Source organism: Zea mays, chromosome 7 (assembly GCF_902167145.1).
Source record: "Zea mays cultivar B73 chromosome 7, Zm-B73-REFERENCE-NAM-5.0, whole genome shotgun sequence".
NCBI lineage: Eukaryota > Viridiplantae > Streptophyta > Magnoliopsida > Poales > Poaceae > Zea > Zea mays.
Genome location: NC_050102.1, coordinates 169,364,919 through 169,390,270, shown reverse-complemented (window position 1 = coordinate 169,390,270; position 25,352 = coordinate 169,364,919). Strand labels below are relative to the sequence as shown.

Sequence of the window (25,352 nt, the reverse complement as noted above, 5' to 3'; positions counted from 1 at the left end):
CTTTATACATGCTAAGAGTCCAACACACCAAGAAGTAGAAGTGGGATGCAAAGCCACAAATAAAAGTGAAGTTACCAAAGTTGAGACAAAGGGATGAGTGAATTAGAAGTGTCTCACGATTTTTGGTCTACTCAAATCGACATGGCTTCAACTCTGAGATGTAGAGATTTTTATTAGCTCTCCAAAAAGTTCAAGATCATCAAAATCGGAGCTCAGAGCTATGAGTTATGACTATAATATGAATTTGGGTGTGCTAAAAAAAGCAGCAGCACAGGAGTAGACGGTCTAGTGCGCCAAATCTATTCAAACTGACATGGCTTCAACTATGAGATGTAAAGAGTTTTATTAGCTTTCCAAAAAGTCGAAGGTCATCAAAATCGAAGTTTGGAGCTAAAAGTTATGCCTAAAATACATGAAGCATCATGTTCTGCGTAAGAGGTCCGGTGCGCCAAGTACGAAATGTCTGGTGCGCCAATTTCAGAAGGCTATCGCTAACAGCTAGTACACGTGAAGGTCCGGTGCGCTACAGAACTTGCTTTTTAATGACTAGTTTTAGTTTGGTGCTTATATATACCACACCACCCATCCATTTGGAGATGTTGGAGTCCAAGCAACATACACATACCGAGTGAAGTGAGGCACACCTCCATAGCTCTAAACACCCAAGTACTTAATAGAATCACTATGTGATTAGCGTATGTGCTTTACGAAGTGCTTAGATTAGTTAGACCGCTATTGCGCTTGCTCTAGGTTGTTCCTAGTAGATTGAGTGAGGTTAGAAAAACTTATACAAACCCCTCGGCTCTTGCACGAGTCGTTGTACTTGAAATGAGTGGGACGAGAGTCTTGAGAGACCACACCAACCGTAATTGTCGTGTGGCTACCACCGTGTACCGGACGGAACGAGGCTCGTGGCGTTTCGACCGGAAACTCGATAGTGAAGATGACGAGGAGCATCCGAGAGGAGGCCAAAAGCGGAGCATCATTTGCACGTGAAGAAAGCCTACGACTCTCTATAGAGTCAATCGACCGAGCGTGCTTGGCCCTCACGTGGGCTTTTCTTTGTGTAGGGGTACCAATGAGTGTTAGTTAAAATATTGAGCGGTTATAGATATCTCGGTAAAAGTACTGACACATCAACGGGAGTTAGTAACATAATTTGCTAAACTTCTTTTGTGGTAGAGATAGTAACACTAAGGTAAAACATAATTTGCACATTATTGTTTTGTTATTTTCATATGTTTTGTTTAGTAAAATTATTTGTGGTTACATTGGTGAGAATAATAAAAAACCTAATTTATCCTTCCCTGTTAGACCGTCTGTAGTCCCTTTCAAGGGACCAGAGCTCGGCCTCTATAAAGGTTCACACCGGGCAGTCATTCTTTCACCACGAACACACGGCCCGCGCACACATCCATCACTCCATCAGCAATGGCGACAACCATCACCAGGCTCTTGCACCACCTAGCGCTGTTCCTCCTCATTGTCGAGTTCGCCGACGCAGTTCTCATCCCAAAGACCAAGAACCACGCTGCGTTGAAGCCTCAGGCATCGAGCACCACCTACATCGTTCATGCCAACGACCTCGCCAAGCCGCCCCACTTTCGCTCCCTGGAGGAGTGGTACCGTTCCATGGTGATCACCCACGCCTCTTCCACTCGGGCGGCGAGCTCCAGCAGCATCCTGTACACCTACGACACCGTCATGCACGGGTTCGCGGTCCAGCTCACTGGCGACGAGGCCCGGCTCATGTCCAGCGCGCCCGGCGTCATCGGCGTGTACGAGGACAGGGTGCTCTACCCTCAAACCACGAGGTCGCCGGGGTTCATGGGTCTCGAACCCGGCAACGGCGCCTGGAAGCAGGCCGACTTCGGTGACGGCGTCATCATCGGCTTCGTCGACACCGGCATATGGCCCGAGAGCGCGAGCTTCGACGACAGCGGGCTCGGCCCCGTCCGGTCGAGCTGGCGGGGCAAGTGCGTCGACGCCCACGACTTCAACGCTAGCTTGTGCAACAACAAGCTGGTCGGAGCCAAGGCCTTCATCACTCCTGCTGCGGACGCCGTGGAAGAGAGGAAGAGCCGTGGCGTCTCCTCCCCGAGGGACAAGGAAGGACACGGCACGCACGTGGCCTCGACGGCCGCCGGTGCTGAGGTCCGGAACGCCAGCCTCTACATGTTCTCCCGGGGGACCGCGCGGGGAATGGCACCCAAGGCGAGGATCGCCATGTACAAGGCATGCGGCGTGGGAGGCTACTGCAGGAATGCGGACATCGTAGCGGCGGTGGACGCTGCGGTGAAGGACGGCGTTGACATCATTTCCATGTCCGTCGGAGGAGCTCGTCCCACAGCCTTCCACGACGACGTCGTCGCGATCGCCCTCTTCGGTGCGGAGCGCAAAGGCGTCTTCGTCGTCCTCTCTGCTGGCAACAACGGCCCGCAGGCAACTACGGTGATCAACTCGGCGCCGTGGATGACCACCGTAGGCGCCGCCACCGTGGACCGGCAGTACCCGGCGCAGCTCACGCTCGGGAACGGCGTCGTGCTCGCCGGTCAGTCCCTTTATACCATGCATGCCAAGGGCACACACATGATCCAGTTAGTGTCCACGGACGTCTTCAATAGGTGGCACAGCTGGACGCCCGACACGGTCATGGGAAAAATCATGGTGTGCATGCACGAAGCAAGCGACGTGGATGGCATCATCTTGCAGAATGCTGGTGGAGCAGGGATAGTTGATGTGGATCCTCAGGAGTGGTCTCGAGATGGTTCCGTGGCATATGCCTTCACTCTTCCGGGTCTCACGCTTAGCTACACCGCTGGCGAGAAGCTCAGGGCGTACATGGCATCGGTGCCCTATCCGGTGGCGTCCTTCAGCTTCGCCTGTGAGACGGTCATTGGCCGCAACAACCGGGCGCCGGTGGTGGCGGGATTCTCGTCGCGGGGCCCCAACCTTGTCGCACTAGAGCTCCTCAAGCCCGACGTCGTCGCGCCGGGAGTGAACATTCTTGCGGCCTGGTCGGGCGACGCATCTGTCTCGGGATATTCCGACGACGGCAGGAGAGCCGACTACAACATCATCTCCGGAACGTCCATGTCGTGCCCCCACGTCGCTGGCATCGCGGCGCTGATCAAGAAGAAGCACCCAAGCTGGACGCCTGCCATGGTACGGTCGGCGCTGATGACGACGGCCCGTACGGTCGACAACCGAGGCGGATATATCCTCGACAACGGTCATAGCGTCATCGTGGGCCGCAGAATCGACAACTTCAGGGTCGCGACGCCGCTGGTGGCCGGGGCCGGGCACGTCCAGCCGGACCTCGCGCTGGACCCGGGCCTCGTCTACGACGCCGGCGAGCACGACTACGTCCACTTCCTGTGCGCCCTGAACTACACCGCTGAGCAGATGCGGCGGTTCGTTCCGGACTTCGTCAACTGCACAGGAACGCTCGCCGGCGGCCCCGCCAGCCTCAACTACCCGTCGTTCGTCGTGGCCTTCGAGAACTGCACCGACGTACGCACGCTGACGCGGACGCTGACCAAAGTGTCCGAGGAGGCGGAGACGTACAGTGTCACCGTCGTGGCGCCGGAGCACGTGAAGGTGACCGTCACGCCGACGACCTTGGAGTTCAAGGAGCAGATGGAGACGAGGAGCTACTCGGTGGAGTTCAGAAATGAAGCCGGAGGGAACCCGGAGGCAGGCGGGTGGGACTTCGGGCAGATCAGCTGGGAGAACGGGAAGCATAAAGTCAGGAGCCCGGTGGCGTTCCACTGGAAGAACTGACGACTTATTACTTAAGTATTGCACAGAAATAAGCTATATCTTGAGCTATCATGGTTAAAGGACTTATTTCAGATGATGGATGTTGTCTATATTTTTTTATTAAAACTATAATTTAGTTAATTATAATTTATGTATACATCATCTGCAATTAAACATAAAAATCTGTTAAACAAAACCATAAATTCGACAAAATCTAATTTATCTTGGCACAAAGACATTTAATAATTAACAATTATTTTTATAGTCGGACAAGGATAAAAATTTGATGCGTTATGACACAAAAATAAACAGCAAATAACAAAAGTAATGATATCCTTATACTAGTTGGTGATATAACAGTGTTCACTAAAATCATCTTAAAATTAAAGCACCTGAAATATACGAAAAGTGCATGCTTAAACTGCCTTAAACTTTTTTTTGGTGAAACGAAGGGGCCAAATACAAGCTTCGTCGGTAGAGGTTAAACGAAGCACCTTGCCATTTCTATACTACCTATTAAGGCTCTAAGGGGTAGGCTGCCTCTGCTTGTTCTGCCTTCTGACGATCTCAACCGTCCAATACGCTCTAGAGTCTCCCAGCCGTACGATGCGCGCACTCTCACCCCCCACGCATCGCTCCCACGCATCGCCCCGCCCCCACCCGATCCAACCGTGCGAGCACCTAGGTTTGCCTCTACACTCCTCCCGCCGCCTCCTACACCGTACACCCTCCTCCGCGCGAGCCGCCGCTCCCCCCTCGCCCTCTGGCCTGGTCGGTGCTCCCTCCCTCTCCGGCTCTCCCTCCGCCCCCCAAGCCCAAATCACAGCGCCCCGCCCACAGCACCGGTTGCGTGGGAGGAAGGAGAAAGGAAGGAGAGGGGAGGCGGCTGTCGGGCGAGATGAGTGACTCCCAAGCCCAAATCACCGTCCGCCGCCGCAAGGTAAGTTCCTGCCCATCCCACCGTGTGTGTTTGCAGAGGAGATCCTCCGCCGTCTCATGGCCCTATTCGGTTCAGACCTAGCTCCCCCCACCGCCCGTCCGTCCTTCCGCACTTGACTGCTCTCAAACCCTAACCCTCGCCGCCGGTCCTTGTCACCCCGTCGTCGTGCCCATTGGCAGGCCTCGGCGACCTCCGTCCGCCGCACGTGGTAAGGCCCCCACCCATCCCAATGTGCCCCCCCCCGGTGAGAGGTGGTTCCGGTCGCCCAGCGCGCGATCCTTCTCGGGCTGGGTCCCACGTTCTCCTCAGAGGATGGCATGATGAAAGTGGGCTCGTGCTCACGAACCATACTTGACTCCGGGTTTGTGCAGTGTACTCTTAGCGGCGTCGGTCAGACCATCCGCCTCTCTCCTTCCAGCATCAAGGTAACCTCTCCTTATTTAGTACGTTTGTATCAAGAAAACAGTGTTCCATGTTCCATCACAAATGCAAAGAGGGTTCTCACGGAAACAGGATGCCTCACACCGATGGAGTTGGCTCTTTGCTACATATTAAGCAAATAGTGTATTTGTGTTGTTACTGCTTGGACTTTTAAACATTTGCTCTCTATAATATATACTGATTTAGTCATATCTTTTATTTGTAGTAGGTTGCTTTTATGGCATCTTGATCCATCAATTATTAGGCTTGATCTCTCAGTGATGCTCAAGGAGGTAATTAGAAGGCTCTTGCTTTGCCTGAGAAAGAAATTAAATAATAGGATGGAATGACATACCTTAAACACTCATATGGAATACCCTATGCTTTTGCTTGCACTGAGTTTTGATGTGTCCTGAATCCTAATTTTGGTCAATGGGCTTCTACACATACTTTTAATCTTGCAAATAGAACTACACCAAACAGAAGGGTATCCTATGGGAGCAACAAGATGTTTCTAGATCTTACATATAAGCAGACGCATCCCTTGTAATCTATGTTGTTACTGGTTTTGTAGGAACTTAGAAGAGTTTGCAATCATTAAATCCTTAGCATGACAAGAAGTCATCTGTATATGCTATAGCATTTGTGTCATCTGAGTTTGTGTCGCGTCCTCTTCGACCGTCTCGGGGAAGAGGTTCTGTGCGAGCTTGTTGGGGTCGACGGTGGGGTAGAGGGAGTTGCCCGTGGCGGCGCCGGTGGAGGTGGTGGGTGCGGAGAAGAAAGGGGTGTTGAGATCAGGGTGGGACTGGTCCACATCCGGGTAGAGGCTCTGCTTGGCATTCGAGGAAGCGAAAGCCATGGTTGCGTAGCTGGTCGGTTGCTATTTAATTTTGCATTCGGTTCTTACTATGCTTCAGGGATTAAGTGGTTGTAATGACATTGGGGTAGATCGTGCTAATTTTGATTTGATTTTTTCTACTTTTTCAGTACTTGATGATGAGGCCGTCATGAGGAAACAACTCCACGAGGCGAGAGAACAGCTGGTGAGACAAAGGTAAGAGTGTTTTTTACCTATATATGTTTGCTGACTGATGGCTGCAGATATCTCTTCACAGAATTTGTTGAACAACATTGGTACTAATATATTCACTCTCTCTGTAGTTTGGAGGAAGGAACTTAGAATTTGCTAATCCTGAAGAAAGCTTATTGTTTTTTTCGACTGAACCAACAATTATATTTGGTGCTGATGTCACTCACCCTGCTGCTCTAGATGATACTTCCTCGTCCATTGCTTCTTTAAGCTCTTTTTCCGTTTACAATACGGATAGTACCATCTTATTACAATAACACTTTATGCCTGGTGGTTCCTTGTAGGTTGTTGCCTCCCAAGACTGGCCCTAGGTGGCTAACTATAATGGCATTATCCGTGCACAAGGTCACCGTCAAGAGCTCATCGATGGGCTGGAAAACATTGTCAAGTACGATCATCATCACCATCTCTAAAATTCAAATGGCACCCCATACCCGATTGAGAGAGTTCCTTAATTTGCAAAATATTTTTAGGGAACTCCTACTTGCATTCGTGGAACGGTCTAAGCAGAGACCCAAGCAGCTGATCTTCTACAGGTTAGTAGTATCTTCCTCCAAACTTTTCTGACTGACATGCAATGGTAATTGACTCCCTCTTTCACCGTTAGGGATGGCGTAAGTGAGGGCCAATTCAAACAAGTGCTGGAGCAAGAAATCCATGAGATAGAGAAGGTAGAAACAATTTGAGACATCAAGTGTTGTTCCCTCAGTTAGTATAACATTTATACTTTCTTCAGGCATGGACAGCTCTTTACAATGAGAAGCCAAAGATCACCTTCGTAGTGGTGCAGAAGAGGCACCACACAAGGCTCTTCCCCAGCAAACCAAAGGATCGCCAATACGCGGACAAGAGTGGGAATATTCGAGCTGGTTAGGGATGCAGGCGCATTTGCTGTTATTTTTACAATGCTTTTGATGAAACGTTTATGGAATTTGCAGGCACCGTAGTTGATAATAATATCTGCCACCCAACAGAATTTGATTTCTTCCTGTGCGGCCATGCTGGGGCCAAGGTATGTGTGTAGCATGTTACAACTAATTCAGACATTTTTCCCCCAAATGAGAAATCTGAAGATTATAGCTGCTCGTGGAATTGCAGGGAACAAGCCGTCCTACGCATTACCATGTGCTACGAGATGACAACAAGTTCACCGCAGATGCTCTGTAGTCTCTAACATATAACTTGTGCTACATGTAAGCATGCCCTTCCCTTCCTTATGTTACTACGGTAGGTGTCCACACCCACATGGTTCTGCCGCGCCTCCGCATCCGCCCACATTCGCCCGTGGTCGCACCCCGCCCCGCATCTCGCCGACAGCCCCACCGCCCTCCCGCGCTCCATCCCTCCATCCATCCACCGACAGCCCCGCATCCTCGCCTCGCTCACCTCCTCCGCCGGTCTGACCACTACACTCGGCCCATCATGTTGAAGCTCGCGCTCGCGGAACAAGAAGGGGAGCACTAGATGGTTATCATGTGCGCTAGGGTCCTCGTCGCTGCGCCCCCAGCCGTCGTATCTTGAGAGGGAGCGGGCCGGCGCCGGCTGGCCACTAGAGGCCTCTTTTTGCTTCACCTCACCTGCCACCTCCTGGCCTAGCCTTTCTTCCTTCATTCCCTTGGCTTGCCTGGTGTATCTACTACCTCTATTTCTTCTTCTATTCCTCATCGTCGCTTCCCTCCTCTGTTGGGCGTCTTCCTGCTCCCTTCAGCCCTCGCCTCCCAAAAACAGACAAGACCTGACAGCAGGTCCTAAAGGTAAACACAACTCCTTCCTATCCACCTGCTTGCTACTGGTGTAATGGTGGTGGCAGTTCTTCTTCCTATTTATTTAGAACAACAATCTATGGTCTTTGACCAGTTCTTCTATTTTATTCTGAAATTTTTAGGTTGTCACAAACCTTTATGAGGCTCTGGACAACTGTGATGGTATTCTAAGCAGGTAGCGCTTTTTATGCAGCAATCAATTTACAGAGCAGATGCTCTCTTGTTGACAACTCTCATAAGAGTCGATAAGGTATGTATTTTTTCCTTCATACAAGAAAGAAAAGGATATATTTAAAAGCTGGCTTTAGTGTAACATCCATTTGGGTTCAGTTTGTAGGTGTAACCCAATGTATCTTCAGCAGTTCTAAAGGACTGAACATGTTACTAGAAAGAGGTGAATGAAAGGACTACAGAGAGGTGAATAAAGCCAATAGTTTTTTTTTCTCATGCAGAGCTTAGTTGGGTCCGCCCTGGTTCCACGGACATGAAAGAGAACTCTATAAATTTGTGAAGATAATTTAGTGAATCACTTGAAGTTTTGACTGCTTGTATTGTACTTGACTGTCTGGTTTCAGTTGTGAAAGAGGAAGCGGTGCGGGCTGGTGGAGTACCAGACGCTGCCGGCTTACCTGCGGGACAACGAGTACATCCACCGCCACTACCGCTGCGAGTGGCTGAAAGGGAAATGTGCCCTTGGGCCATTTCTAAGTATTTTGGTGATTGAGTGCCAACTCAAGTGCTTAAAATGTGAATTTATGCAATGGATGAACAAAGTGCAAATCAAGAGCAAAGGTATGTTTCTAAGTCTTAGTACATTGGTTTTGTGTACTAATATACTTGTCTAAGTATTGGAAACAGGAAGAAAAAGAAAAGGAAAAAGGTGGCTGTGTACAGCCAAGGGGCTGTTTCGGTCTGGGGCACCGGACTGTCCGGTGGTGCACCGGACAGTGTCCGGTGCGCCAGGCTGCCTCGGCCGAACAGGCCGCTCTCGGGAATTCGCCGACGGCGTACGGCTAAAATTCACCGGACTGTCCGGTGTGCACCGGACTGTCCGGTGAGCCAACGGTCGACTAGGGCCAACGGTCGGCCGCGGATTCTGCGCGCGACACGTGGCCAAGCCAACGGTCGGAAGGGGGCACCGGACTGTCCGGTGTGCACCGGACATGTCCGGTGCGCCAACGGCTCCCAGATCAGCAACGGTCGACTGCGCTGTTTAAGGAAGGAAATCGGGCACCGGACAGTGTCCGGTGTGCACCGGACTGTCCGGTGCGCCCGACGACAGAAGGCAAGATCAGCCTTCCAGATTTGCTCTCAACGGCTCCTAGCTGCCTTGGGGCTATAAAAGGGACCCCTAGGCGCATGGAGGAGACATCCAAGCAACCTTTGAGCATTCTTGATCATCCACACTCAGTCTTTGCGCATCCGTTTGTTATTCTAAGTGATTCGAGCTCCGTTCTTGTGAGAACTGTGAGATAGTCTTTGAGCTCGATTCTTGGCCGTGTGTGTGCGCATTTTGCTGTGGATTTGTGTGTGTTGCTTCCCTCCCTTACTCCGTATTTCTTTGTGAATCTCAAGTGTAAGGGCGAGAGACTCCAAGTTGTGGAGATTCCTTGCAAACGGGAAATTGAAAGGAAAAGCATAACACTGTGGTATTCAAGTTGATCATTGGATCACTTGAGAGGAGTTGAGTGCAACTCTCGTCCGTTGGGACGCCACAACGTGGAGTAGGCAAGTTTTGTACTTGGCCGAACCACGGGATAAATCACTGTGTCTTCTCTGTGTTGAACTTCTTGTAGTTATCATATTGTGCAAGATCTTCTCTTTAGCCACTTGGCATTAACTGTGCTAACGCTTAATCAAAGTTTTGTGGCTTAAGTTTTGAAGTATACAGGATCACCTATTCACCCCCCCTCTAGGTGCTCTCAATTGGTATCAGAGCCGTTCTCTTCAAGAAAGGGACTAACCGCCCGAAGAAATGGATCCTAAGGGGAAGGGAATCGTGATCAACGACAAGGAGAAGGAGTCCTTCGTTAACGAGCCAAAGGATGACAAGTCAAACGACTCGGGCTCGGGTCATAGACGGAAAGATGGGAAGAAGAAGAAGACAAGGCGCATCAAGGAGATTGTCTACTACGACAGCGACGAATCTTCCTCTTCCCAAAAGGACAATGACAACGACTACAGGAAGACGGTCAATTCAAACTTTTCATTTGATTATTCTTGTATTCCACATAGTTCGAATTCGCATTTGCTTTCCATTCCTCTCGGCAAACCTCCACACTTTGATGGGGAGGACTACGGATTTTGGAGTCACAAAATGCGTAGTCATTTATTCTCTCTCCATCCAAGCATATGGGAGATCGTAGAGAATGGAATGAAATTTGATAGCTCGGATAGCCCTATGTTTATTAATGAACAAATTCATAAAAATGCACAAGCTACTACTGTGTTGCTAGCCTCTTTGTGCAGGGACGAGTACAATAAAGTGAGCGGCTTGGACAATGCCAAGCAGATATGGGACACCCTCAAGATTTCTCACGAGGGGAACGACATCACCATGCTCACCAAAATGGAGTTGGTGGAGGGCGAGCTTGGAAGGTTTGCAATGATAAGGGGCGAGGAGCCAACCCAAACATACAACCGGCTCAAGACCCTTATCAACAAAATAAGGAGCTACGGAAGCACGCGATGGACGGATCACGACGTCGTCCGCCTAATGCTAAGGTCATTCGCCGTTCTTGATCCTCATCTCGTGAACAATATTCGTGAGAATCCCAGGTACACGAAGATGACGCCCGAGGAGGTACTCGGAAAATTCGTAAGCGGGCGGATGATGATCAAGGAGGCAAGATACGTGGACGACGCCTTGAATGGACCGATCAACGAGCATCAACCCCTTGCTCTCAAGGCAACAAGAAGCAAGGAGGCGCTACCTAGCAAGGTGGCACAAATTGAGGCGGCCGGACTTAATGATGAAGAGATGGCTCTCATCATCAAACGCTTCAAGACGGTGCTAAAAGGTCACAAGGGGCAGCCAAGCAAGACCAAGACAAAGGGGAAGCGCTCATGCTTCAAGAGCGGTAAGATTGGTCATTTTATCGCTAACTGCCCCGATAACGATAGTGACCAGGAACAGGGGAACAAGAGGGAAAAGAAGAAGAATTACAAGAAGGCCAAGGGCGAGGCACACATCGGAAAGGAGTGGGATTCAGATTGCTCCTCCGACTCCGACAATGAAGGACTCGCCGCCACCGCCTTCAACAAGTCATCCCTCTTCCCCAACGAGCGTCACACATGCCTTATGGCAAGGGAGAAGAAGGTGAGTACTCGAGACTCCACTTATGCTTCTTCTAGTGATAATGAGTCTAGTGATGATGATGACATAGACTATTCATGCTTATTCAAGGGCTTAGACAGATCTAAAATTGATAAGATTAATAAGTTGATTGATGCCTTGAATGACAAGAATAGATTACTGGAAAAACAAGAGGACCTTTTATATGAAGAGCATGACAAATTTGTAGAAGCACAAAAATCCCATGCTTTAGAAGTTAAGAGAAATGAAATGCTTTCTTGTGAATTATCTTCTTGCCATGAGACAATTTCTAGCTTAAAGAGCATAAATGATGATTTAAATGCTAAGCTAGAAAAATCTAGTAAATTAACATCTTGTGTAGAACATGTTGTGATTTGCACTAGGTGTAAAGACTTTAATGTTGATGCTTGTAGTGAACACCTAGAGTGCATTTCTAAATTAAATGATGAAGTAGATAGTCTTAATGCCCAACTTAAGACTAGCAAGAGTAATTTGGATAAACTAAAATTTGCAAGGGATGCCTACACAATTGGTAGACACCCCTCAATTAAGGATGGGCTTGGCTTCAAGAGGGAAGTCAAGAACTTGACAAGCCATAAGGCTCCCATCTCCGCCAAGGAGAAAGGGAAGGCCCCTATGGCTAGTAGTGTGCAAAAGAACCATGCTTTTATGTACCATGATAGGAGACAAACTAGAAATGCTTATAGGAGTTTTAATGCTTATGATGATTTTGATTCTCATGTCATGTTTGCTTCTAGTTCTTCCTATGTGCATGATAGAAATGTTGATAGGAGAAATGTTGTTCATAATATGCCTAGGAGAAATGTTGTTAATATTCCTAGAAAAGTTATGAATGGACCTTCTACAATTTATCATGCACTAAATGCTTCCTTTGCTATTTGTAGAACGAATAGGAAAATAGTTGCTAGGAAGTTAGGGGCAAAATGCAAGGGAGACAAAACTTGCATTTGGGTCCCTAAGGAAATTTGCACTAACCTTGTAGGACCCAACAAGAGTTGGGTACCTAAGTCCCAAGCCTAAATTTGCCTTGCAGGTTTATGCATCCGGGGGTTCAAGCTGGATTATCGACAGCGGATGCACAAACCATATGACGGGGGAGAAGAAGATGTTCACCTCCTACGTCAAGAATAAGGATTCCCAAGATTCAATTATATTCGGTGATGGGAATCAAGGCAAGGTGAAAGGGTTAGGTAAAATTGCAATTTCTAATGAGCATTCTATCTCTAATGTATTTTTAGTAGAGAGTCTTGGATATAATTTGCTATCTGTTAGTCAATTATGTCATATGGGATATAACTGTCTATTTACAAATGTAGATGTGTCTGTCTTTAGAAGAAGTGATGGTTCACTAGCTTTTAAGGGTGTATTAGACGACAAACTTTATTTAGTTGATTTTGCAAAAGAAGAGGCCGGTCTAGATGCATGCTTAATAGCTAAGACTAGCATGGGCTGGCTGTGGCATCGCCGCTTAGCACATGTGGGGATGAAGAACCTTCACAAGCTTCTAAAGGGAAAACACGTGATAGGTTTGACTAACGTGCAATTCGAAAAAGATAGACCTTGTGCAGCTTGTCAAGCAGGTAAGCAAGTGGGAGGAGCACATCACAGCAAGAATGTGATGACTACTTCAAGACCCCTGGAGCTGCTGCATATGGACCTCTTCGGACCCGTCGCCTATCTGAGCATAGGAGGGAGTAAGTATGGTCTAGTTATTGTTGATGACTTTTCCCGCTTCACTTGGGTGTTCTTTTTGCAGGATAAGTCTGAAACCCAAGGGACCCTCAAGCGCTTCCTCAGGAGAGCTCAAAATGAGTTTGAGCTCAAGGTGAAGAAGATAAGGAGCGACAACGGGTCCGAGTTCAAGAACCTTCAAGTGGAGGAGTTCCTTGAGGAGGAAGGGATAAAGCACGAGTTCTCCGCTCCCTACACACCACAACAAAATGGTGTGGTAGAAAGGAAGAACAGGACGCTCATCGATATGGCGAGAACGATGCTAGGAGAATTCAAGACCCCCGAGTGCTTTTGGTCGGAAGCCGTGAACACGGCTTGCCACGCCATCAACAGGGTCTACCTTCATCGCCTCCTCAAGAAGACGTCGTATGAGCTTCTAACCGGTAACAAACCCAATGTATCTTATTTTCGTGTATTTGGGAGCAAGTGCTACATTCTAGTGAAGAAGGGTAGAAATTCTAAGTTTGCTCCCAAAGCTGTAGAAGGGTTTTTGTTAGGTTATGACTCAAATACAAAGGCGTATAGAGTCTTCAACAAATCATCGGGTTTGGTTGAAGTCTCTAGCGACGTTGTATTTGATGAGACTAATGGCTCTCCAAGAGAGCAAGTTGTTGATTGTGATGATGTAGATGAAGAAGATGTTCCGACGGCCGCTATACGAACCATGGCGATTGGAGAAGTGCGGCCACAGGAACAAGATGAACGAGATCAACCTTCTTCCTCAACTATGGTGCATCCCCCAACCGAAGATGACGAACAGGTACCTCAAGTGGAGGCGCTTGATCAAGGGGGAGCACAAGATGATCAAGTGATGGAGGAAGAAGCGCAACCGGCACCTCCAACCCAAGTTCGAGCGATGATTCAAAGGGATCATCCCGTCGACCAAATTCTGGGTGATATTAGCAAGGGAGTAACTACTCGATCTCGATTAGTTAATTTTTGTGAGCATTACTCCTTTGTCTCTTCTATTGAGCCTTTCAGGGTAGAGGAGGCCTTGCTAGATCCGGATTGGGTATTGGCCATGCAGGAGGAACTCAACAACTTCAAGCGAAATGAAGTTTGGACGCTGGTGCCTCGTCCGAAGCAAAATGTTGTGGGAACCAAGTGGGTGTTCCGCAACAAACAGGACGAACACGGGGTGGTGACGAGAAACAAGGCTCGACTTGTGGCAAAAGGTTATGCCCAAGTCGCAGGTTTGGATTTCGAGGAGACTTTTGCTCCTGTGGCTAGGCTAGAGTCTATTCGTATCCTGCTAGCATATGCCGCTCACCATTCTTTCAGGCTGTTCCAAATGGATGTGAAGAGCGCTTTCCTCAACGGGCCGATCAAGGAGGAGGTGTACGTGGAGCAACCCCCTGGCTTCGAGGATGAACGGTACCCCAACCACGTGTGTAAGCTCTCTAAGGCGCTCTATGGACTTAAGCAAGCCCCAAGAGCATGGTATGAATGCCTTAGAGACTTTCTAATTGCTAATGCTTTCAAGGTTGGGAAAGCCGATCCAACTCTTTTTACTAAGACATGTGATGGTGATTTGTTTGTGTGCCAAATTTATGTCGATGACATAATATTTGGTTCTACTAACCAAAAGTCTTGTGAAGAGTTTAGCAGGGTGATGACGCAGAAATTCGAGATGTCGATGATGGGCGAGTTGAACTACTTCCTTGGGTTCCAAGTGAAGCAACTCAAGGACGGCAACTTCATCTCCCAAACGAAGTACACGCAAGATCTGCTAAAGCGGTTTGGGATGAAGGACGCCAAGCCCGCAAAGACTCCGATGGGGACTGACGGACACACCGACCTCAACAAAGGAGGTAAGTCCGTTGATCAAAAAGCATACCGGTCAATGATAGGTTCTTTGCTTTACTTATGTGCTAGTAGACCGGATATTATGCTTAGTGTATGCATGTGTGCTAGATTTCAATCCGATCCTAAGGAGTGTCACTTAGTGGCGGTAAAGCGAATTCTTAGATATTTGGTTGCTACGCCTTGCTTCGGGCTCTGGTATCCAAAGGGGTCTACCTTTGACTTAGTTGGATACTCAGACTCCGACTATGCTGGATGTAAGGTCGATAGGAAGAGTACATCGGGGACGTGCCAATTCTTAGGAAGGTCCCTGGTGTCATGGAACTCTAAGAAACAAACCTCCGTTGCCCTATCCACCGCTGAGGCCGAGTACGTTGCCGCAGGTCAGTGTTGCGCGCAACTACTTTGGATGAGGCAAACCCTCCGGGACTTTGGCTACAATCTGAGCAAAGTCCCACTCCTATGTGACAATGAGAGTGCTATTTGCATGGCGGAAAATCCTGTTGAGCACAGCCGCACAAAGCACATAGACATCCGGCATCACTTTTTGAGAGACCACCAGCAAAAGGGAGATATCGAAGTGTTTCATGTTAGCACCGAGAACCAGCTAGCCGATATCTTCACTAAGCCTCTAGATGAGAAGACCTTTTGCAGGTTGCGTAGTGAGCTAAATGTCTTAGATTCGCGGAACTTGGATTGAATTATAGCATACATGTGTTTATGCCTTTGATCAGGTTCATTCTGCATTTTGTTGCTTATCGTGGTGCTCAAGTTGTACAAACACTCCCTGGACCTCACAAGTTCGTTGCAAAGTGATGCACATGTTTAGGGGGAGATGTGTTACAACTTGACCCTTTCGAGACTAACCATGTGCTTGAGTTTGATGATTTAGTCTCGAAGGAGAATTGAAAGGGAAAAGGTGGACTTGGATCATGAAAGACTTCCACTGCACTCCGATGAGAGGGTAACTTATTCCAAGTTCATCTTTAAACTCTTATTGCCTTTGTATTCTTACTGAAGATTTTGGTGAGGCAATGGGGTTAAAGGGCCAAGATTGATCCCGTTTTGGTGCTTGATGCCAAAGGGGGAGAAAATAAAGGCCAAAGCGATAAATGGATAAATGGATCAGCTACCACTTGAGAGATTTTGAAAGTAGTAGCACTTGAGAGATTTTGAAAGTAGTAGAATAGAGTTTTTGTTTTGTTAAACTCTTTTATTGTCTCTCTTGTCAAAAGTTGGCTTCGTATGGGGAGAAATGTTGATTATGGGAAATAGGGGGAGTTTTTGAAATCTTTGATCAATCTCTTTCGGAATGACTCTCTTTATGCCTCAATATGTGTGTTTGACATAGAGATAGAGATTTGAGTTTGTTTTCCAAAAACAAACCAAGTGGTGGCAAAGGATGATCCATATATGCCAAAATTGAGTCAAAATCAATTTGAATTTTATTTGAAGTGATTTTGCACTTGTTCTAGTTGTTTTATGTTGTGTTGGCATAAATCACCAAAAAGGGGGAGATTGAAAGGGAAATGTGCCCTTGGGCCATTTCTAAGTATTTTGGTGATTGAGTGCCAACTCAAGTGCTTAAAATATGAATTTATGCAATGGATGAACAAAGTGCAAATCAAGAGCAAAGGTATGTTTCTAAGTCTTAGTACATTGGTTTTGTGTACTAATATACTTGTCTAAGTATTGGAAACAGGAAGAAAAAGAAAAGGAAAAAGGTGGCTGTGTACAGCCAAGGGGCTGTTTCGGTCTGGGGCACCGGACTGTCCGGTGGTGCACCGGACAGTGTCCGGTGCGCCAGGCTGCCTCGGCCGAATAGGCCGCTCTCGGGAATTCGCCGACGGCGTACGGCTAAAATTCACCGGACTGTCCGGTGTGCACCGGACTGTCCGGTGAGCCAACGGTCGACTAGGGCCAACGGTCGGCCGCGGATTCTGCGCGCGACACGTGGCCAAGCCAACGGTCGGAAGGGGGCACCGGACTGTCCGGTGTGCACCGGACATGTCCGGTGCGCCAACGGCTCCCAGATCAGCAACGGTCGACTGCGCTGTTTAAGGAAGGAAATCGGGCACCGGACAGTGTCCGGTGTGCACCGGACTGTCCGGTGCGCCCGACGACAGAAGGCAAGATCAGCCTTCCAGATTTGCTCTCAACGGCTCCTAGCTGCCTTGGGGCTATAAAAGGGACCCCTAGGCGCATGGAGGAGACATCCAAGCAACCTTTGAGCATTCTTGATCATCCACACTCAGTCTTTGCGCATCCGTTTGTTATTCTAAGTGATTCGAGCTCCGTTCTTGTGAGAACTGTGAGATAGTCTTTGAGCTCGCTTCTTGGCCGTGTGTGTGCGCATTTTGCTGTGGATTTGTGTGTGTTGCTTCCCTCCCTTACTCTGTATTTCTTTGTGAATCTCAAGTGTAAGGGCGAGAGACTCCAAGTTGTGGAGATTCCTTGCAAACGGGAAATTGAAAGGAAAAGCATAACACTGTGGTATTCAAGTTGATCATTGGATCACTTGAGAGGAGTTGAGTGCAACTCTCGTCCGTTGGGACGCCACAACGTGGAGTAGGCAAGTTTTGTACTTGGTCGAACCACGGGATAAATCACTGTGTCTTCTCTGTGTTGAACTTCTTGTAGTTATCATATTGTGCAAGATCTTCTCTTTAGCCACTTGGCATTAACTGTGCTAACGCTTAATCAAAGTTTTGTGGCTTAAGTTTTGAAGTATACAGGATCACCTATTCACCCCCCCCCTCTAGGTGCTCTCAGTGGCCGCTCCTACAGGTGCTGCTCTCTGCCTTCTCCATCCATAACGAGACTCTCAACGTCTGGAACATAAACACATGAAGTTGTTCTGAAACTTGTTTGATCTCACCCCTTTGCCATTGAAGTTTGTATTTGAATGGGTCCTATTGGTACTAACAGTATTTTCCCCCTTCTCTTGCTATGCAAGTGTTGTAGCTGTAGTATATTTAAGTGTATTTGCAAGAACTTTGGTGCATGAGTGCATCACACTAATGACACCCCCCTTCTATTTTTGGTTTGTACCAGTTATTGATTATAGAGTTATTTGATGCTGATAGTCGAAACATCAAACTTTGTTATTTGATGCTATGCACTTAGATTTGTACTATGTCCAGTTAGTAGTTACACAGTAAAAACAATGTATCTAGAAAAGTTTAAACATCTTATAATTTTGAATGGAGGTAGTAGTTTGTTTGACAATGATGACTGATCTGTTTCTTTTTATTTTATTTTATGATATGATGCAATCTCCAAGAAAGCTGTCAATTCTGCAGAGTAAATCGGCAGGATATTACTTTTCCTTTTCACTGTTGCCATCTAATATTAGTTCCACGTCTAACATTCTTTTTCATGCTTTATTCGTACGTCTCAGGGAAATTCTGTGTCGACTACAAAGTACAGCATCTTGACTTTCCTACCTAAAGGATTATTTGAGCAGGTATCTCTACTATTCCTTAAGAGGGTAAGGAGGGCGTCCACCGCCCTCACCACGGCTCCGCCCTCCCCCCGCCGCCCGCCGCTAATCTCGCTGCGCACGCCTCCTCCCTCGCGTCCACAGCTAGCGTGCCCCCGCCTCCCCGTGCGTGCCCTCGCCTCTGCTAAATCCGCACCCTCCCCGCACTCGCGCATGGAACCACCCAGCCTCCGCCCCCCGTCCACCTTGGCCCCGGCACCGTTGGCGGATCTGCGCCTCTCGTCGCCCGCGTCCACCCCCATCGCCTCCTCCTACACCTTCTCCGCCATCGACATCATCGTCTCCATCAGCGCCTCCGTCCTCGGCCCTCCCTGCACACTGCAACCACCTCCTGACGATGCTCGCGTGGGATGGTGACGGCGACGCGGCGCTCCATGGCTTGTGCCCCTTCCGCCGCCTCCAGCACCTTCTCTGCCATCGGCATCTCCGTCCTTGAAGCGGCATGGTGAGTCAGCGCACGTCTCCACACAATGTCTCACTAGATCTGCCGCTTTGCTAAGTCTTTCCTGCGCAACGGGTCCTCGGCGGGTGGGCACGGTCTTGATGGTCTCCACCGTGGAGCCGGAGATGGAAAAGGAGTAGGGCGAGGTGGCGGCGACCATCACCGCTGAGGAGCTGCCCGTCATTCCATGGGCCACCTCCATCGTAAGGTGAGCCACCGAATAGCGTGGGGGCTAGGTTGTCTACCTGTACCATACCCATACTGCTTCTAATTCTACCATTTCTTGCTTTGCTGCTCTAATTGCTCGCTTGCGTGCTTGACTAGCTGCATTCTCCTGCGCTGATGCCTTCACCCAAGGCAGTTTTACTTGCAAATTTTTCAATGAGGAATAACAAGCTTTAATTGAGATCATCATCCTTTAGTTTATTGCCTTCTGGAATGCAGTACAGTGGATATTTTTGTCAGAACAGTGGATCCTATGAAGGAGCTTCCTCTTGTCACTGTAAATATTGTGCTTTCCATCCTTGCTGTTGACTATCCGGTTGACAAGGTATACTATGATGGAGCTGCTATACTGACTTTTGATGCTTCAGAGTTCGCTATAAAATGGGTTCCTTTTTGTAAGAAATACAACATACATCCTAGGGCCCCCGAATGGTACTTTGCTCAGAAAATCAACTGCTTGAAAGACAAAGTTCAAAATTCATTTGTGAAAGAACACCGGGCCATGAATGTATAATTGATACTTGTATTTATGCATGTAGGTTTTGGCAATTTCTGCTGCTGAATGACATTAAATTGTATTTAATTTGAAGAAATAAAGTACATATCAATGGCCTTGTATTCATGGGAGATCATTAGTCATCGAAAAATGAGAATGGTGTTCTCAAATGCTCCTTTTTTACTCAAAATTGTGTTTTGAACTTACTGTGAGCAATGCTGTTGAGAATTCTTTTTGGTAGTTTTACCTTCACTAGCATGGAGCAATTTTATTACTACTTCATTAACAATATTTTTCTCATATTTTTTTGCTACTTAAATTCAGTATTTTTGTGAAGTCTGAATGTTCGAAATCTGGTGCCATCTTCTATAGCTATGCTTTTCTTTGATCACTTTTGTTCCTTACACAGCGTGATCCGGCCCGAGGAGATTCCGAAGGTCTTGGAAATCAGCGGCGAGCGCAGCCTCATCGACAATTTTTTCTCCTACCACGTGTAATAATCATGGTACACAAGTTTTCCTCGAATTTATATTCTATGCTTTGTTTTTTGGTTTATTTTTCTTTTTGTTTCATACTTCCTGCAAAAGAAAGCTATATATACTTCATATTAAAAACATTCCTATGTATATGTAATTCATGCCTAAGTTCGTGTTCCTTTTAACTTTTTCACCATGGTTTTTATGCCTCCATGGAATGTCTAATAGGATTTCCAGCATATTTTTTCGTACCTACAAATTTCACACCAGGAATTGAAAATATTGATGAATAATCTAGCATAGGATCTGCACCTCTGGATAAGTATATTTCTGCCACTTATGTTTCTAGCATGTCACTTGGCTGGTATGAGGCTAAAAAGAGATTTGTTAGCTCCTGTGAATCTGGGCACTGCTTCACCATTTTGTGACTTTGATATGCTTATTATGTTTAGTGAACTCAATTTTCTATGTTCCAACCATTGCTCTTAATTTTTATACTTGCAGTCTGTAGATCTTGTTTTCTGTTGATTCACTTGTAATTAAACTGTTTGGATCACTAGATTGGTAGGATAAAACTGGAAGAATTGAGAATGGCATGTCGTTGGGCCTGATTTTTGCACAAGATTCGACTGTTCATTTGGTTTGAATGTTTGTATTATATATTAATACATTATTGATTCAAACCTAAAATGCATTGTTATGTTTATGCTTTATATTTTTCTTATGAAGTTGTGATTTATTTCAGTTGCATTGTTTTGATTTATTCATGATTAAGAAATCATATTTCATGTTATAAACCTCAAATCTATGATTTTTTGGGTTTATTTTTCTTTGTTGTTTCATACTTCCTTCAAATGTGGAGATTACATGGCTTTTTTGATGTTTTGATTTATTTCACACATATCTCTACTACTCTATATGACCCTATTGTGGGTGTTCACATGCTTCACCGTTGCCCCCGCCACACTGCCGTCCACACTGTCCTCTGCTTGACCATGCCCCCGCCATCACCGCCCTTCCCCACCATCCTCGCCCTTCCCCAGATCGCGACGCCTTCCATCGTCGCCATCCACTGCAACCCCCGTTCCCCAAATCACAGCACCTTCCATCGTCGCCAGCGCGGGGCCCCGACATTGACGACAGCGTGTGGCCCTGACATCGCCCCAAATCGCTCGCCCATCACCGAGGATGGCGGTCCTTCTCACCTCCCTGTTATCCCCGCCCCAAATCGACGCTAACCTCCCATCAACGAGAATCATGCAGCCCAAATCCTCGCCCCAAATCGACGCCAACTCCCATCGACGCCGAGGATGGTGGTCCGTAAATACCATGCCACCCCAAGACACAGATTTGGGGCCACCCCAATCCCCATCCTCAATTGTGCTCTCTAAGGAATACTGATGCTTTGGCGTCAACTTTGGCTCTCCAATACTTTACAAGGTATATACAATTTATTATGGGTTATGGGTTACGGGGGCTTTGAGTCTTCGATCTGACGATATATTACGGGAGCTTTGAGTCCTCAATCTGGTAGTTGTGGGATATGCTTGTAGCCAGTCGTTCTGATGATTCCAATAGGCTCTTTCTTAGGGTTGGATCTCCTCATGGTTTTCTTTTAATTAAATAAGTCTGGTGCAGACACTAATTTCTATGAATATAACCTATCCATCATTGTTTCACTTCAAGTCTGGCACTGCCATGTCTCTGTATGCTTGATAGTCTGTCTAAACCTTGGAGTAGTAAATTGCCATGGGTTGTTGTATCGATGATGCTTAAGTACGGGTAAGCTAGATAGGGATGCAAGTAGCAGATTATGCTAGATTCTTGCACAAGGAAAATTATGTAGTATCGTGGGGGTAACAAGTAGGTTCCTTTTTTGAAGGTACACGTGATCATGCCTATACTATGCTAGATGCTCGATCAGTTCAAAAACATTTGTGTGGGGGAGCTGTCTTTATTCTTGTTTATTTATCAGTTCAAACAGATTGTCATGAACATGCTTGATTGCCTTCATTTGACAGAGAAACCAATAGTATATAAAATCATGGGCAGAGGTCCCCGAACCATGGTGTACTATAGTGGGCCTTTGTACTCTGTATCTAATCATCTAACCTTAGATGCAGGCATTAGTTTATGCGTTGATACCGTCATACGCCGTTGTTTCATGACAATGCCCATCAAGCAGACAAAGAGTGACGACGACACTAGCTCACATATGAAGTGCAAAGGGTTTTCTTCCTTCTTGCATGTTGGTGTAAAGAGCAGGTAAACCTGCTTGCGCGATGGTACAAGCAGCATCAACAGAGGTATAGGGAAATTTTTGAACTGTAACAAGTTGCGGACCCTTGACTTCAATAATTGTGATGTTCAAACCTTCCCTGTCATCATGGATTTCCTGAAACTCTTTTCTTCAACTTTGGAACTCCTTTGTTTATAAAATCTACATACTCTGGAACTGTTGTGGTATAATGGGCAGACAATGGAAATGTTGTTCACCTTCAATTCTCAGAGGACCTACCACTATTGTATTGTCAATTGTTTTGCTGTTTGGAGACCACAAGGCTTGACTCAGTAAACACCACTATTTGACCGAGGTGAATCTAGGTGACCACAATCTATGCTCTTCTATTATGTTCTTTATTTTAACTGAACAATGTAAAAAATTATTGAATGATTGTTGAGGTGTTGATTGTTATATGTTTAAAGCATTACATATGTTGATTATGTTAGTGAGTGTGCTATCTATTGAATGATGATGTGAAGCAATGGACCTGGAGACATGTTCTTTTAAGCCTTGAGCGTGTATGCGTTCGTGTACTTTCTGTTAATGAAATTCTTTCCAATATACCATGTTATTTTTCTTGTAAATAATCTATTTACTATTTTTCATACAACTGCTAAATGAAATAGCTTTTGCCATAACTTTTTTAAAATTCTTCGAAGAGGCCGCCACTAAATGGCTCCACGAATAAATGGGTGTGAAGTCTTGGATGCTTGGTTTGCTCACAGGGATCAGGTGCGTTTTCTGTAATGCTCCTCTTTATCTTCTGTAATTTATATTTATTCCATGTGGATGGTAGTTTCTTCCTCCTTTTTTCACATGGATAACTTTACTGGCAGGAAAGTCCCTCTGTTTTCAGATCCCCCAAGGGTTCTCTTTGATTCCTAATCAGTTATCTGTCGTTTGTAGGCTGTGGAGTACGGAGTTCACAAGATCTAGGAGATCAACAACCTCGAGGTAACCCTCTCACAGTCTCATGCCAGCAGCCGCACCCACGCCCCGTTCCGTCTCGCACACTCTCGCCAACTTGTGGTTGCCCATCCGCCGCCAAGCACTCGGCCCCAACAGTCGCACTATCAATGTTTTTTCTTTTACAGCAAGCTTTTGTTCTGAAATTATATTGTCTATGATTTGTAACTTGCTTGATCAGCAAGCTTTTGTCTGGTCCTTGATCGGGTAGGCGGATGGGCAACCACAAGTTATTCATCTCCATGTAATTGTTATATACTAACATTTTAATACCAAGAGCATAAAACGACAAATACTGACTCTAGCAATAACGAGTTGATTTGTGTTATATTGGTAACTATGTTTTTATATTTGTGAATGTTAAAGACATGTTCTTCCTGGCCTATCTTCTATTTTCTCTGTTTTGTTATAGCACCAATCTAATTTATGTCTAATTTATATTGGTAACCATCAATGAACATTTTGCCCATGTATTTAGTTGATAGGTGAAGTACATGATGCTTGCTATAAATGGAAACCTGGATATTCTGTTAGAGCCTTTAGAGTGTTCATTCCCTTTGTTAAATTGATACAAAATACCTTACGTCCTTACACCCTCCCACCCAAGGAAAAAAACTTGAGGCAACTATAGTAATATGTCATTATTTCCCTTTGCCAGAATGATCTTTCACCAGTTCACCATTTTTATTTGTTGGATATTTGGTCAAAGTGATAAAACTAGATTGCGATCTTTTAATTTCTCATTAGACATTCCACATCATATTAGCAATCTGCCTTGAGTTACAGAATCTAATGTTGTGTGAACAACAAACCACCGGATCCCATCTAACCGCCTTGCTGACTAACAGTCCGGTCTTGCATGCATGAAGTTCAATATTTCCTTAACAACAGAGCATCAGATCATTTTGACTACTATTCCCTTATTGGTTTTATTGGCCGATGGTCTGATGGATGCTAGGATGGGAGGATATAGAAGGAGAAAATGTCTTCAGCCAGCAATAGGGTGAGAACAGACTTGCCGAACATGAAGGAAGGGTTGCAGCTGGAGCCTGACAATAGTGGTGTTCTAAGTTGTGGATACTGGACACTGCTGTTGGAATACTAGAGCGACATGATGTTGTAAGGGATCTAGAGAGGAAGCTTCTGGAGTTGCAATAGGTGATGCCTTCTTATTTACTCCTTTTTTGGCACAAGGTCTTCTCTGTATCATATAGTATGTTACAAAAGCTATGGCCATTCAATGAACATAGTTCCTCTCAATATGCAACTTCAAGTGCAGCGCTACAAGATTCTACTTCATAGAGCTGTATACATGAAAACAAACAACTCCAGAACATGTCTTCTCTCCCAAGCTTCATGGTAGATACCCATGTACAATTCTAATTGCAGTGACATGTTACAAATTTCTATGCAATTGTGTACCAAATTATGTGCTGCAGTCGCTATTTTGTTTAAATGGTTTCAAAATGGTCGTAAACCATCCGTTATGTAAGTATTTGCTGATCCTACCTAATTGATGCTTATAGTGTGTATAACTATATTATATATAACTATCTTCTATAAATGTTACATCCGTTGTGCTATATTTGATTTCTTGATCGCTATATTATGATCAAAAAATTGCTAGAGTACAACTGATTAACAGTTGACTGTCTTTGTCTCTATGTTCTTTTTGTTATGTATTTGGTAACTAAGGATGGCATAAGTGAGGGTCGGTTCAAACAAATTTTGGAGAAAGCAATCCTAGCGATAGAAAAGGTAAAGTGATGTGAGGGCAAATTGTGTTGGCCATTATCATATTACGTTAGAACTTTTGAGCTATTGTATCTCAAGTACATTTGATCCATTGTATGAGTTTTTAAATAAATTGTACTTATCCAAACTTGCTTCACTTAATCTTATCTATCAAATTCCCATGTACAATTACATACTCCATCTGTTTATGAATGTATGTTGTTTTGGATGTGAATACGCTTCATGGGGCAACCCTGGCAGTGTGGCTACTACTAGCTAACTAGCATTATATGTTGATGAACACTATACAAATAATGTATGAGGGAGTATCTTTTTTTATTATGGATATATTCATTTTACTTTCATTTAGTTAGTCTTGGT

At 46.1% G+C, this 25,352-nt stretch overlaps 1 protein-coding gene and 2 pseudogenes across 3 annotated transcripts; all 3 read left to right on the top strand.

The window, feature by feature from the left end:
* Positions 1 to 1,415: 1,415 nt before the first annotated feature.
* Positions 1,416 to 3,858, top strand: LOC100304436 (putative subtilase family protein). Its single transcript, NM_001165870.1, has one exon. It carries the CDS (start codon positions 1,432 to 1,434, stop codon positions 3,781 to 3,783), a length of 2,352 nt encoding a protein of 783 aa, NP_001159342.1. The 5' UTR covers positions 1,416 to 1,431; the 3' UTR covers positions 3,784 to 3,858.
* An 828-nt stretch (positions 3,859 to 4,686) lies between these two features.
* On the top strand, positions 4,687 to 8,645 carry LOC103634360 (Piwi superfamily pseudogene; annotated as a pseudogene). Its single transcript, NR_161411.2, has 11 exons — positions 4,687 to 5,415; positions 6,110 to 6,362; positions 6,497 to 6,600; positions 6,686 to 6,748; positions 6,820 to 6,883; positions 6,949 to 7,081; positions 7,151 to 7,224; positions 7,311 to 7,405; positions 8,169 to 8,225; positions 8,306 to 8,392; positions 8,551 to 8,645. The product of NR_161411.2 is annotated as a Piwi superfamily pseudogene (transcript).
* A 13,784-nt stretch (positions 8,646 to 22,429) lies between these two features.
* On the top strand, positions 22,430 to 24,644 carry LOC103633341 (uncharacterized; annotated as a pseudogene). Its single transcript, NR_161410.1, has 4 exons — positions 22,430 to 22,581; positions 22,931 to 23,003; positions 23,178 to 23,225; positions 24,196 to 24,644. The product of NR_161410.1 is annotated as an uncharacterized protein (transcript).
* Positions 24,645 to 25,352: the final 708 nt, after the last annotated feature.

Bases quoted from the DNA above. Each gene is read 5' to 3' on its own strand.
- LOC100304436 (NM_001165870.1), top strand. From the start codon at position 1,432: ATGGCGACAACCATCACCAGGCTCTTGCACCACCTAGCGCTGTTCCTC.